The sequence below is a fragment of the Anser anser genome (genome assembly GCF_964211835.1).
Source record: "Anser anser genome assembly, chromosome: 23".
NCBI lineage: Eukaryota > Metazoa > Chordata > Aves > Anseriformes > Anatidae > Anser > Anser anser.
Window position 1 is genome coordinate 3,475,340 of NC_139744.1, and position 14,561 is coordinate 3,489,900.

The following is a 14,561-nucleotide window of genomic DNA, read 5'->3' on the forward strand; positions in this document are numbered from 1 at the left end:
CTAGCTGAAGAGCGACAAAAGTAGAAAGCATATAGAAGCCTCTAAAAGATTTGAGGACTTACATTAGCAAACCTGAATTTTACTACTTTACGTATTTTTTCCCCTCAAAAAAAGCTACAAGAAGCAGATTATATCCTAACGTATAAGGGGACAGATCTCACCTGTCCAGCTGCAAGTGAAGAACAAACAACTAGATGCACAAGGAGTGTTGCACAGAGAACAGAATAGTTGGCATAACACAGCCCAAAAGATCAATGGAAACCAGAAAAGCTTTAATTTCTTGCACTCCCTGCGTAGAGTAAGTTTTTAACGAAAAAATGAGGTCCACATCTTCTGCAGGAATGGCTTTGCTCTCTTCTTAGTGAGAACAGTGCTAAGAAAACATTGCCAGTGGCAGCACGTTTAGCTTTTCTCCAAAAGGTGTTCCACATCACACGCAACACAAAAGGGTTGAAGCATGACTTACCATGCATTATAGTGTCTAGGGTTGACTCTGATTGCATTCCTAAAACAAGCTAATGCTTTGTCTAGTTCTTCTGTTAACACAAATTCATGTCCCAAAAGGGTGTAGGCATAAGCATAGTTTGGATCAACTTGAATGGCTCTCTGGAAGAACTTGATTGCAATGTCATGCTCTCGTTGCAAGCTGAAGCAGTTTCCTGCAGCACACCACGCCTAGTGAAAACAGCATTCCAAAGTTAGCAGTTTCCTTTTACAACCAGTTTGAGATGAACAGATTTCCCAATACTGACTTACAGTTTTCACTTCCTACTAGATTATAAATAGTCCTAATAATAATAATACAAGAGTTAGTTAAGCCCCTGAGGAAGATAGGGCTAAATATCCCTTTGAGCTTGTCTGCTGAAGTACAGAAATCAAGCATCTAGACAGCCATCAGATCTGTGCCAATTCGATACTTTGATGACTAAAGCTTTTGAAGCTGTTGAAAGGCTAGAAATAAAACATCTTGGATATCCATGAATAACGATGGAGAGTACATCCACACTCTCCTCACATTCCAGGATTCTGGAAGCTGCAGAGTAACAATTTTAGCAGCAACCTCCTCTCCCCCTCCTGCTCGGCACCCATCATCAAGACAGTGAAGTATCATAGACAAGGCCCCTTGCTTTCCCAAACTGTTAGCATCACTGCCAAATTCTCTAACTGTTCTCCATTACTTCCATTAGAGTTATTATCTGTTATTATCATCTGCATTTTCTCCTTTCCAGGCTATCTTACTACAACTTACTGACCTGCTCCTTCATTGTTTTTTTCCCCCTCTGCTGTTAGACAAGCTACTAGGAAGACACAAACAGGATTCTCTCCTCCAACAATAAGAAAAAACTCTACAGCTTTCTCAGCTCTGTTAAGAGCACATTTATAAACACACACACATTACTTGTACTGTGACAAATATTAAGAGAGGTCTGTCTTTTTGCGTATCATGCCTGTACTGCTGTACACTCTGCAGGTTCAATGGACCTTAGCATACAAGCGTGCAATATTCTGTTGGAAAATAAGCTCTAGAGCAAATATGTTTTATGTGCCAGTGAATTAGAGCAATTAAGAAGTGGTACAGGAAAAGATATTCTTTATCTTCACGTACTGGCATTAATAGGCATGACTGACTAATCCATGATCTTCCTGGATGAATGGTGCCAATGCAAATTTAAATAACCATTAACAGATAAAAGGTTTCGACCTGCTCCGTGTAAGCTTATATTCTAACGCCAAGAAGCCATTTCAGGCATCATCAGTTCAAGAGGCAATCCTGCCACCTCCCTCTCCAGTTTCCCAAGCAGTTCTCACATGAGAACACACTTGAGCTAGATTAGAATTCAGAGTTTTGTTCTGAATCATTGATTTTGTCACAGTTACTCTTCTCATTTAACACCACAGCATTTTATACCTCTGGTGAGTTTTTATCCATGTCTGTCAAATCCTTTGAAAGAACAGAGAGCGCAACATCTTTCTGCAGATGCCACAGCGTAGTCGAATAGATCTCCATGCCTTCCACTCTGTAGTTTTCAATCCTCCTTACTTCTGAAAATATCCTCTCAGCCTAAGAACAGAAATCAGAAATCAAACTTAAAACAAGATTCCACCCACCAAAGCAGAGCACACAGGTCAAGGTTAGAAACCTCCTGTGTCCAGGCTGAGGATCCTCTTTGCTTTGCAGGTGTATTATGCAGAGCTATCAGTCCTGTTGTATTTTTAACATCACCTCCAAGTAAAGGAAATAACCGTATCCCAATATAGTTAGGCCAAGCAGAAACCCAGCCAGCCCTCCCTGCTGCTGTCTCGGATTACGTGACTGTTCTATCGCAGTGCACATGTGAAGCAAACATCATCAGCAAAAGATTTGTATGTCAGTCCTGATTATTAGCTGTTCTAACAGATGGCAGGTATTGCATTCATAACGGAGTGCTATATCCCTCCAAACACTGTGTATTAATTATGAGGCAAAAAGGCAATGTTAGAATTCCTGCACTGAACATGGCTGATGCAGGGATGGGGTGTGGGTAAGAATGTGACAGCACATACAGGCACTTTATTTTCATTTGGAACTGGTACACTTCTTATGAACACTTGACTAATGAAGTCCTTCTGATGTAGACTTCTATTTCAGAAGCATAATTTCCAAGTTATAACACTCAAAGTAGCAACAAGGGAAGAACACTAGTTCTAAGAAACTCACCACGGTCTGTAGCCTCAGTTTTCAAAATTAACTATTAAGTTGTGCAGTAACATACAGCCTGAGTAGAGACAGCACAATCTAGAAACTGCTTCTGAAACCTGTTTGTCTCCTGCACACAACATATCAGAAGTGTTTGAAAAGCTTCTCCTAAGGAAATGAGCACGTCAACTATCAGGACAACAGCGATAAGGAGAGTTTTACTGCTGGATTATCCTTAGCTGCTCGCTTCTGTTTCTGAAGCAGTTTGGCATCACCTCAGCTGTACAAATGCAGTCATTTCTGAGGCTGCAAAGGAAACTAGGTCACTGATGTGATCTGCAATAACTAAGAAGGGGGCGAGACGTCTGGTTTTAGAACCCAAATAGTTTCAGTGATCTTATTTACAACACCGCAGTACAAACAGTTACATCGGCACAGCTGTGGGTGAAGACAGGAAGAGGCAGGGGAGACCCCAATGACTGGATGCAAGAGAAAATAACTCGAGCATTAAAATAAGCCTAAAGCATTCTCAGCATCTTCAAGATCTAAATCCACTCTAGATATAGCTTTACCATTCATACCTTGTTTATACAGCTATATCAACTGTAAACTTCCCACAGCTTTCACAGGAAGTCTGCAGGTTTTCCATAAAGCTTCCAAAACAGAAGTGAAAAGAGTAAGAACCAACCACACAGTTCCTACCTGCATGTATTCTGCCAGCTCGAAGTAAGCTCTCCCAATTTGGCACAGCACCCAACCAGTGTTGTAGTGGTGAGATGGTAAATGGCTTAAAATATTTATCGCTTCTTTGCAGTTGTATGAACACAAGGCTAAATAACCTTTCCCCATGTCCCGAAGAAGGCTCATCAAACCTTCTAGGAGAAAAATACAATAAATAAAAATAGAAAAAGGATTGCTGAAACTACTAATCCCTTAAGCTCTTCAATTGTGCAGGCACTGCTCCTGATTTTACTTATTAAAATCTCCCAAGAGTTCCCAAACAGGCCTATACCCTCTTAATTCAGGCATAATATTCTAAACAGCAACCCTTGTAATGGAAGTCAGATACCAACAACTTCTTAAGTCAGCAACAGAACACCCAGGAAGAGAGAAACTGAAGTTCAGGACAAGTGGATTTTTTTGCATTTACAGCAGCAATTCAAACATTTTTTCAGGTCTGAAGCAGAGTTTCCATGTCTGGTATCCATGGATACCTCTGCTTGCTGCCTGGAAACTCTATCGAGCCAAAAGAGTAATTCAACAGTTTGTCTAGGATTTTCTGACAATCTGGATAAAGACAAGCTTTTAAACAAATGGGAAATAAGGAGGGAGAATAGACTACATAAACCCAATTTTGAGGGAAAATGATTGGATTCCTTATAGTTCCTTTGAGTAAGTTTCAAAGAGTATTGCCTGAAAATATTTTAATCCCTAATAAGGACCAGAGCTGATTAATAGATTTGCTTACAGATAGACACTTTTTTACTACTACTACACCTGTTCTCTTTAAGTTAACTAGAATATACTGAATTCAATCAATCTTTACAATTATACAAAGGTCATAGGTGCAGGCTAAGAACAGGAAACAAAAATAGAGCATTTTTTCCCCACTAAACCATAAAAAGGTGGATTTACTAAGTTTGACAGCATTCAAACAGACCTGCTGCCGCTTTTTGTAGCGTAAAAGCCTGGATCTGTGGTGCAACAGTAGAGATTTTCCCTTCTGAAATGATGGAAGAGTCTAGTTTGGTAATTTCCAAAGTATCATTTATGTTTGGTTGAGTTATTCCTCCCTTATTTGTTTTACTTTTTGTTTTTCTGTTTGGAATCTTAGGTGGAAACTTCATTTTCAATTTTTTGCTATTTTCCTGAAAGTAAGAACAAGAGTTACACGTATAAGAAACTTTTGAATTAGTTACACGTATAAGAAACTTTTGAATTAGTTACACGTATAAGAAACTTTTGAATTCAGATTACTAAACCTGCAAGTGAACTGTGTAAGAATGTTTATATGCCCAGCCATTTTGCTTTTAAACAAGTATACAGACACCTTGTAACTTCATTAAATGTTTAGCTGTCCTTTTTTTAGACAGCAAACATTCACATATGGTAACTACAGTTCATGAGTATTTGCGTTTTGGTGTCCTTCTCCATTGTTTATGGAGCAGAAAACTGGTATGAAAAACATAGCTTGCTTTTAGAAAAGCAAAGCATCCACCCAAAATGAATTTTTCAATAAATATGAACAACACGACGCCTTACCAAATAGGCTGACAGCTAACAGAACCACTGCATTTGTCATCCCAACGCACATCTTTGGTTTTGTTTATGATATTCTTGTTCTCAGTCTTAGTTAAGCATTCTCAAGACTGAAAATTTACATGTTACAGCATCATGATGTGTTTCACAGTCAGATATTTTGTAAGTTCTACTCATTAGAGAACCTGTTCTTAAGCTGCTACAATTGCTATGCATATGGGGAAATTATTAGTCAGTGCAGTGGCATGTGCAAGGGAAAAACCCCACAAGTCTGAAAAAACTGCATGAAGTTTGTTACCTTTGTTGTAGAGCTATCACTAGTAAACAGGCGAGAGCTTCTTCGAGGCAGTGCATTTGGTGGAGCAGCAATTGTTGGGCTCAATACCTGAGGTGTTGTACTGAAAACAAACACCACATTATACTAAAGTTCTCGGTTCCATTCTGAGCAAGTTTTAACACAATTTTACTGTTGTGTTAAAGAAAATTGCTCAGGTACAACAGTGCAGGTATTCCCATCTTAAAGGGATGGAAAAACATATCTACCTGTCGCATATTAAGAACATGATCAGATCTTCAACTACCTTAATGTTTATTGAAGAAACTGTTTAACTGCCCAAAGAGATTTAGAACAAGAAGTCTACCCACCACGCACAAGCTTCCTATCCAATGAAGTTCTTTTCCCCTAACAAAAAATAAGCTTCTTCCTTATCTAAAAGAAGAACTCTGCAGAAACACCCAAACAGGCTGTGGAAAATAAATTTAAAAATCCCCAAAACTTTCAGAAAGGAGAAGCAAAAGATAGTTCTAAGTTGAATTATTTTTATTTTCCTACCTTGTCTGTGGGCCAGAGCTCTGTGTTTGTGCAACAAGAATTGGAGTGACTTCTCGGCTATTTCCGCTCTGAGAGAAGACAGATTTTGTTCCAGCTTGGCTTATCCTGGTGACAGCCTGCATAACACAAAGTTTCTACAGGTTTGTTATTATGTCACTAAGAAGCCTCAATCTGTTATATCAGACCAAATCCCTTCTGCCTATTGAACGCTGAACAAAGGAGGAGAAATACAAATTACTTCCACAAAGGCTTCCCCCATCCACACGAGGAGCATGCAAAGTATTTCTCATGCTACCTGCAAAAATGCCAGTAGCACTGAGTTTACCAAAAATTCACACACAGTATTTGAAAGATTTGAAAACTCCATCTAGTGGCAAGAAACTATGTTAAAACTTTGTGCAAGAATAAAAGAGAATTAACAGATGTCATATTTTAAGTTCCTTCTCAACAGGGAGAAAGTAGTTCAAAAACTCCCAACGACCAGGGAATGAAGAAGATTTTGAAGTCTTACACTGCACTCACATTCAGAAGCCATCCCCATTAACATCTCATTGTGGTGCTCACTGTACAACATCTGAGCCTGCCACTCCCCTGAAGATTCTACAATAATTTCAAGTGCCTGTTTAGCATACCTGCTCCCAGCATGAATCAGTACCTTCAATTACACCATTACTGTGCGAACCTTTGGGGCAGATACAGAAGAAACCTTTTTGATCAAAAAAGGGATCTGATGATGCCACGTAGAAGAAAGACTTGCAACGTACTGCACGTCAGCTCAGCGATGCTTCGTGTCCACATGCACATATTTGTACTTTTTATTTGCTTTTTATTTATTTTATTTATTATTTTCTAAACAAAGCCTAAGTCGTATTTTTCTGCTCCCTCCAAGGGCACTAACATTCAAGTCAGTGATAGCCATTTGGAAAAGATGCTCTTTATGACACCAAAAATCTGCAGTAGGACTAATGACAGCACAAGCAACACCAGATTATGGATTACCAGACTTTATGGATTACCAGACTTGTAAACGTTCCATCCTTCCCTTCCTTCTCAATTTCTTTGTTATCAGAGGACAGTTTAGGCAGCCAGCAAGCACGCTTGCCCACTCAGATAGGAAGCCTCTGGATCCATCCTAATGTTTCATTCATTTACGTAAGCGTCTCCAAGGTAACTGCCTCCGTTAAGTCATGCACATTCTAGCCACAGCTACACTAAGCTTTTTCGAACTTGGTAATTTGAAGAGCAGAAGTGAAACTGGCCAAGTAATTATTTACATTGGACAAAGCAGGCATCAGAATTCTAAGATATTTATTAAAATTTATTAAGTGTTTGTGTTTAGGCACTAGCACAGATGCTTCTGGGCAGAAAGCATATCCATGAATTAGTGAAGTTTACACCATGATGCCGTTGTGCCATACCTAGCAAAGCAACAATGAAGGAACAAGTAGGACTTGATTTCCTGAAGCTTCACATCCATCACGTAGCGCATGTGAGATCAATCAGAGATGAGGATTACAGTTAGTGAAGTGCAGCTCTTTGCTATTTCAGTTGTACAGACTTGTGACAGCTTACCTTCCTACACACACACGATCCACCACAAAGCAGTGCTTTCAGCTATACTGGGGAAAACTGGTTGCTCCTCAGCAACTAAGGGCAGGAATTGGACTCGCCATACAAAGCACGCTTCTAGCAGACTGTTTGAGCACAGCCCATCCCAAGAGAAGAAAGGCAAAAAAAGGGCAGGACTAAGACAAGTGATAGAAAAGGTTGCAATAAGGAGGTGTCTAAAGACCATAATGGCTTGTGCAAAAAAAAATCTGGAGTTCCCAGTAATGGGTTTCAGAAGAACATCCAAAGAAGAAGGAAGAAAGATACATACATAGTTACCTGCTTACTGCCTTTTATTCTTATAGGGATTAGGCTATTGAGAGAAAAGAAACGCAGCTTTTAAGGGCTCCCAGATCTCTTACAGAAAGGCACAGCAAGCTAGGCACCACCTGATTTGTCCAGACCATCAGATGCAGAAATCTAAGTGTTACTTTTTTAGGAGATCAGAACTTTTGCACTGAACTTTTATTTTAAAAGGTGACCGTCTATAAAACACTAGCATCCCTCATGCAACTTCTAGATTTACTAAAAATACACGGAAATATCCTCTGGTTTTTGTTTTTAGAAATGAACAAATGGTTCCTCAACTGTCATCAACATTCCACCTCTCATTTATCACTATGGCAACTGTGGCAATTTCCTACTGAGTAAAGAAAAGAATTTTTAGCTTCTTCTACACAAGACCTAGCCAAGTGAAACACCACTGTTCAGTCGGCCCTCCACGGACCACCAGCCGCATTTTGATTTGACCTGCCTGTAAACTAGTATTCAAGAAGTGCTTGCAAGAAAGCAGTATTTTCAGCTGACTTGAAGCTTCTAGAATTCTTTGAAGTTACCCCCGAAAACACCTGCGTTAAACAACATTAATGTGAAAACTCCAAGTTCTGACTGCTCTCAGACTCTGGCTTGCACACAGAAGTTTTGAATTCTTCACAGTTTAGAGTCATTGTTTGTACATTCCTTTCTAATTGCAGGTGGACAGGAGTCAGAGCATCTGCCCCAGGTTGCCTCTTAGGCCTGCCAAGCAATGCCACCGAGGCAGCTTACACATGCCTGGGCATTTGGGGGCAGGAGAGGAGGTTTATTTTTATTTGAAAGGAAGAACTATTGCCTATCTTTATAAAACTCCAAAAAAAAAGTCTGTTTCACTGTCCAATGGAAGTGACATGATAAATTGAAAACCATTTACAACAAACATCATTGCTTGAGATAAGACAGTAAAGAAAAAAAAATCTGTATTTGCTTAGCTGAAAAGAAGATTTTCAAAACAATGCTTTTTGTTGAGGCTTTAGAAACTGTTGTTACTTTGAAACAGACTATTCCAGAGCAGATTTCATTTCAATTGATACTTTCTAGAAGTCCAAAAGGTTTCGTGCAGGGAGATAACCGACCAGTTGTAGTCAAATTGAAAATGAACTCCTCCTCCACAATGCCTTTTTTTTTTTTAAAAATGAAGGCAATATGCAGATTTCAAGTACAATGGAACGTAAAACACATACAGAACAGCAATTCCATTCTAGAACGCAAAGTACCTTCTTTGAAGGTGCTCCTGTGGATGGCACATCAATTACAGAAGAAGAGTTAGTGTAGTTTTGTAAATACGATCCATCTCCAGGGCTGGGGGTTTCTAGTGGCAAAATTCCAAAGCTGTGAATAAAACAAAGAGAAAGTGTCAAAGTCCAAATATTAGACCATGAGTATCAGACCAATTCTGTGGGCAAAGCACAGACGCAGGTTACCTGCTTTATTTCAAAAACACTTCAGATTTATGTTAACCCCCCCAACAACTTACTATCCATTCTCATCTGTAAAAGATGCTTCAAAACATTCTCATTCCTGAAGTTTAACACAGAACTTTCTTTGCCTCCTGCAGAACTAACAGACACAGACTGCCCAAGTATTAACAGCTTGTAACATAGTACTGTAACACTTCTTTAACCAAGATGGTATAGAGGAAAGAATATTTACACACACTTCAGAAGAGAGATTTTTCAATGCAAGCACTTAAGAATAGCTTTTCATAACAGTTTATTCCAGAGTAGAAGCATATTCTTTTAAAGACTTTTCCAGTGTGAATACAGCAATAAGCAACATGGTGAATCAACAGCTCCTCTCTTCTAAACAAAAACACCAGCTGCTTGTTTAAAAAAACAGAAGAGATGAACACTAGGACCAAGAGCAGTTACTGAAGTGGTTTAGCTTTTGTTTCTGCATGAATTCTGTATGCATCATAATCCACTATCGGCAAGTCTTGTGCTGCACAACACACAAATTATCAACAGAGCAGTTAACTACAGAAGTGGTCCACCTCAAAGACTTACCTTGGAGTTAGTGGGCTCAAAGCCGCAGGTCCCCCTAGTAGACTCCGCCCAGTTTTTGGTTTATTTTGAGCCTGTTTAGACAATATGGCAGATCCTGACCCAAGAGGGACAGCATCTGGTGAAATTACAGCCGAGTCAATGTAAGACATAGAGGAATCCGTGTTCAAGGAAGGATATTTTGAATTGGAGGATTCTAGGTTGAGCCTGTTCAACTCCTGAAAAATGGAAGGCTGCTTTTAGTTACCCATGCAGTGTAGTTTCTAATTAGTATTTTTCAGTCAAGCTGGAAAGACTGCTTCAAATACAATGATTTCAACAAAACTCACAATTGTGTCTTGTGGAGTTTCCATCAGGACAGAGTCAGGCTGTCTATGGGATATGTTGTGATTAGATACCAATGTTGTGCAAGTGTTAGGCAGACAGCTGCTGAAGTTCTGTAAAGATGTTAATTTAAATGTTTGGTCAGGGTCTGGTTTTTCACCTGTAAGATTGGAAGGAGATTTAAATAGAGTTATTCCTGAGTCTGTATGCTGAAGATTCAGGCTGAAACAAGGAGGGCAGGGGACAGTATTTTAGAGGGGTGCGTTCTTATTTCATTATTTTAAAACTCCTTACACTAAATTGGAAGTGTTCTTCCACTGCAAAACCCTGGACAATCTGTTTTATTGTTTTATTTAACTTGCTTAAGTTATTCTCAGAAGCATGGTTTCTAAGGGTCTCCTCAGAAAACACATGGTAGAAAAACACATGGTATTGCTAAATCCAAAATGTAGTAGTGAAAAATAAAATGAGAAAAGCTCTGAACACTGGTAAACTATTTTAAATCCATTATTACTCACAAAAACACTCAGGAAGAATCCTGCTGGCATTTTACTTACAATGTTTTGGACACAACGTAAAAAGCTGCCACATGGGGATGGCAAATGGGAAGACTTGACATAACCAAAAAATGTAGAAAATATCTTCACTGGGAAGACAGTTCTGCAGACCTACCTATTTCACAGAGCGATTCAAAAGGGGACCAGAGGAAAGGATTTAGACTAAGGCTCTTTTGGTAACATTCTGATCCTTTGGCAAGCCGATCTGTCTTGCTGCAAAAAGAATGCAACAGTTTATAAGGAAACTGAAGAACAGTACTTTTGTTCAAGATAGCTTTCCAGGAGAGGAGTTGAAAAACAAAAACATGTTGAGAACCACAGCAACATTCCTCATTTTTCAATGAGAAACAGAGCAATATTGAGTTATTTGGCATATTTATACACAGAAGAAAGTTACTTAAACACAGTTCTTAAAGAAAAAAGCCCCAAGCACCAAAGTTTTCATGTTTAGAAAGGTCCTGTTCTCAGCAACCGTTTATTTTATTTTCTCCGAACTGACTGCTAGCCCTTCAGCCATTTTAAATATCTATGGGTAATATTTTTGCATATAAATTAGAGGTAAGCTTATTTTTGTGTCCATTTAAGTATCCTGCTGCTTCTGAAATATTTTTTTTTTTTTTGAGAACAGGTATACTAGGGAAGAATCCAAGAACTCCACTATTCCCATTTATTCATTTCTCCACATTTACTAAAACGTTTCTTGTATCTGAGCAAAAGCTTAACATTTAAATTTGCAGTTATTCTGAAAGGTATTCCTCACAGTTTTCATTTGAAGATTACAGCTATACCTCTATAAACCAGACAGAAAAATCAAAGTGGTAACACTGAGAAACAGGCTTTGAGAGTTTCTCTTCAGGAAGAATACAGATCAAACCCTAAGTTATAAGAAAATGACTCCTGGGCACATGCTTAACCTGGAAGAGGAATTAAGTGTTTTGAGGCAGTCAAAAGCTCTGGGTAAAAGAAATCACGCTCACATCCCTAAGCTAGATGGTTTCCACAACTATCTATCTGGATTTAGCATATTCTTTTGCACAGACCACGTGGTCTGGCCATAGAACCCAGAGCAGGTAAATAAATAATCACCAAAAGATTAATTTTTCTTTTTGACTAAAATTTGGTTTGGTCAAAAAATGAAAAAACACAAAAAAACCACCTGCCAAAAACCAAAATCCAACAACAAAACCCCCCTAAGCTTTAAAACAAAGGCAAAATAAAAAAGTAACGTTACCAGTAGACATGTCCTAGTAAGGAGAGCGTAAAGCATGCAGAGTCACCAAACTCCGTAACAATGTCATCATGGCTTTTCTGTTTATTCAACACTCCACCAGATAAGATCTGCTCTCCTTCTGCAAGCCTTTTTAAAAAACAAGAGGTTTAGAGGGGTTACAAGGCTCACAGTATTGGTAGTCCAGTGTTCTCACCCTGCTGCAAACAAAAACAGAAATCCACTGTCAGTGTTCTCAAGTTTCAAATCCCATACATACCAGCTCCTGCAAATGAATGTTAAATAAATGACTGATTCCTCTAGCAACATGGAGGTACAAAATACTTTGAACATCTCTACTGGGGGAAGAAGAAACGAATGAAAAAACAAAAGAAACCATGCCACTCCAAAACCAGAAATACATACTACGGCATGATTTTTCCAAAAAGGGCCTGATATTGGGTAGAATACAAAGGGGAGAGCAGTCTTTCAAGCGCTTTATTTTTTGATGGTGTTCAAAACATGTCTTCTAAAATACCCCTTCAGCTTGGCTTCATTTCCCAGCTATGAGAAACAACCTGTAAGGCTCCATGCACTCAGTTCTTAAGATCCAGTACTGGGATGTGGTAGATTTGCATTTTAATGCCTTTGTTTCTTTCATAATCTCCTCTTGCTTCCACATGACGTTACGCTTCTGTGTAGATGCTCCTATCAGTACAGACCATTCCCACAAGCAAATAAGGTACGTCTCTATAAAAGAGCTCATGTAAATGTAACAGTGGCAATGACAGTTAAATTTAACAACTTCTGAAGAATGTTTAAGAAATCCCACCTACCTAACTGAAATCAGCTCAGAAGCTGATGTATCATACACATACACCAGACTTCGTAAAAGCAAGGGAGAAAACAATCAGCTTCAAATTTATTCTACTGGGACCTTTCCAAGTAGAGCATTAACATGATTTCCCTTTCAACAGAAGACACGGTAAAGAAACTGGTATCCTAATAGCTCCCAAAGTGCTAAAATAGTGTCAAAAGAAATGCAACAAGTCAAGACTTCCCTAGTACTCTAAGGATGTCACAAGATTTGCCTACTAAAAAGAGCATCAAAGAAGAGCTTCCCCAAGAGACCTGCATTCTGGTTACATGTTGTGGGTAGGATCATGAATACTGCAACACAATTGCATCACACCGTATTGAACTACAAACTTCACTTCCTATCATCTGAAGAAATGAACCTTTTTTTGGTCACTGAAAGAGGGCCACTCAAAAAGGGAAAAAACACAAACAAAACACACCCCAAATCCTACACAATACAACCACAAGCTGTTTTGTAGAAAGACATTTGGACTATTGCAAAGCATCCTGCAGTACTTGAAGTTTCTTGCACTAAGGTTTTTACCTCCCTTGGTGTCTTTTATTCTCTCCATTCAACATCTCCACCAGATATTATTTCCTACATTTGAGTTGTAACAATCTGAAAGATCTACACAGAAGCAAAATACCCTCATTAACAAAGTCTCTGGGCATTGGTCAGGCTACAGTCCCTAATCTCATTTACATACTCTTGCAATGAAACTCCAGAAAACTACCACGATACCTTGATATTATGTCCCTGTTAAGGTTAATTTTGATGTCAAAGCCACCATTCGTTGGTGTGGACTCAAGCTAGTTTGTTTTCTAAATAGATGTTTGTCTGACATCTTTTCCCCTCATCCACCCATAGCACTAACCGGGTAAGTGGAGCAAGCTTATTGTTAGAGGGAAGTGGCCTGTCCATTAAATTCATACTGGAAACACAATGAAATAAGCAAGAGTATCAGAGAAATGCAAGAGCGAAACAAACACTTCCCAGCCTGGTCTCCTTGAGTCATCTCAGCAGTCAATGCTCTTTTTCCCCCTGTGCAGTTTGACAACTCCTTTGCAAGTTATTCAATACCTTTTAGAGGTTTGTACAACATGGGCTAATGTTTGTTAGGTACATCTCAAAGCAAAATGAACTGAACTTATAGTAATCTTTAGAGTTGAAGGGCCAATGAACCACTAGCTTATGCAATATGACAGCTTTCAAGGCAAAACTCCAACAAAAAAATGCATTTGTAACCCTGGAACAGAACATAGAGGGTTCACTTACTTGCTGAGGTCAACACAACATTTTGCAAGCAGGTATTTACATTGTGGGGTAGTACAGCTGTGTCCCTTTAGGAGCCTGTATGCTTTATATGCCTTTCCTGAGCGGTAGTAACACGTTGCCAGTAAAAACAGTGCTTCTTCTGAATGTACTAAGAGAAATAAAACAAAAACCATCAGTCGGTTGCTTACCATTTTGATGCAATAAACTGGTGGGAGCAGACAGTTAGAAACAAGATACAAGAAAACAAGTACTGATATTAGACAGTCATTACCCACTGAGGTGTATTTCTTCATTCATTAGCATAAAACTAGCTTTAACGTGCTGCTTTCTTGTACAGTCAGAGCAATTCTTAACATCTACTGTTAGAAGGGATCTTTGATCCTTCTGGCTACCCAACGTAAATAAGCAATTAGCCAGCTTGTTGTTAAAATACCAGCAAGTCAAGCGAAGCAGTCATTCCTAGCAGAGCTGAACTGCTTTAACAACTTGTTGGCCATACCACGACTTGGCTCAGGGTGTTATCAGGGAGCACCTGCGAGTAACACTTCACACAGGTTTCAGCTGTGCATAAGCACAACAACAGCTTATGTAAAAGAACTTCTAGCAGGAAAGACCAATTTCAGCCTAAGTAGACTAATTAACACT

At 39.1% G+C, this 14,561-nt stretch overlaps 1 protein-coding gene across 9 annotated transcripts in view; it reads right to left on the reverse strand.

Annotated features, from left to right (window-relative positions):
• The window catches only part of CDC27 (cell division cycle 27), a gene marked incomplete at its 3' end in the record, with an annotated part of 32,963 nt that overhangs the window by 9,395 nt on the left and 9,007 nt on the right, over positions 1 to 14,561 (reverse strand). For 3 of the 9 annotated variants that reach the window (XM_083808902.1, XM_083808905.1, XM_083808907.1), the window contains exons 3-14: positions 13,917 to 14,064; positions 11,807 to 11,932; positions 10,691 to 10,788; positions 10,024 to 10,178; positions 9,698 to 9,912; positions 8,909 to 9,023; positions 5,769 to 5,884; positions 5,235 to 5,334; positions 4,338 to 4,545; positions 3,380 to 3,552; positions 1,910 to 2,062; positions 467 to 675 (exon numbers count right to left, since the gene is read on the reverse strand). In XM_083808902.1, the coding sequence (XP_083665028.1) occupies positions 467 to 675; positions 1,910 to 2,062; positions 3,380 to 3,552; positions 4,338 to 4,545; positions 5,235 to 5,334; positions 5,769 to 5,884; positions 8,909 to 9,023; positions 9,698 to 9,912; positions 10,024 to 10,178; positions 10,691 to 10,788; positions 11,807 to 11,932; positions 13,917 to 14,064 (1,816 nt within the window). Of the gene's footprint in view, positions 1 to 466; positions 676 to 1,909; positions 2,063 to 3,379; positions 3,553 to 4,337; positions 4,546 to 5,234; positions 5,335 to 5,768; positions 5,903 to 8,908; positions 9,024 to 9,697; positions 9,913 to 10,023; positions 10,179 to 10,690; positions 10,789 to 11,806; positions 12,004 to 13,916; positions 14,065 to 14,561 lie in introns of all 9 variants that reach the window. The other 6 variants (XM_083808903.1, XM_083808908.1, XM_083808900.1 and 3 more) reach the window with 4 other exon arrangements.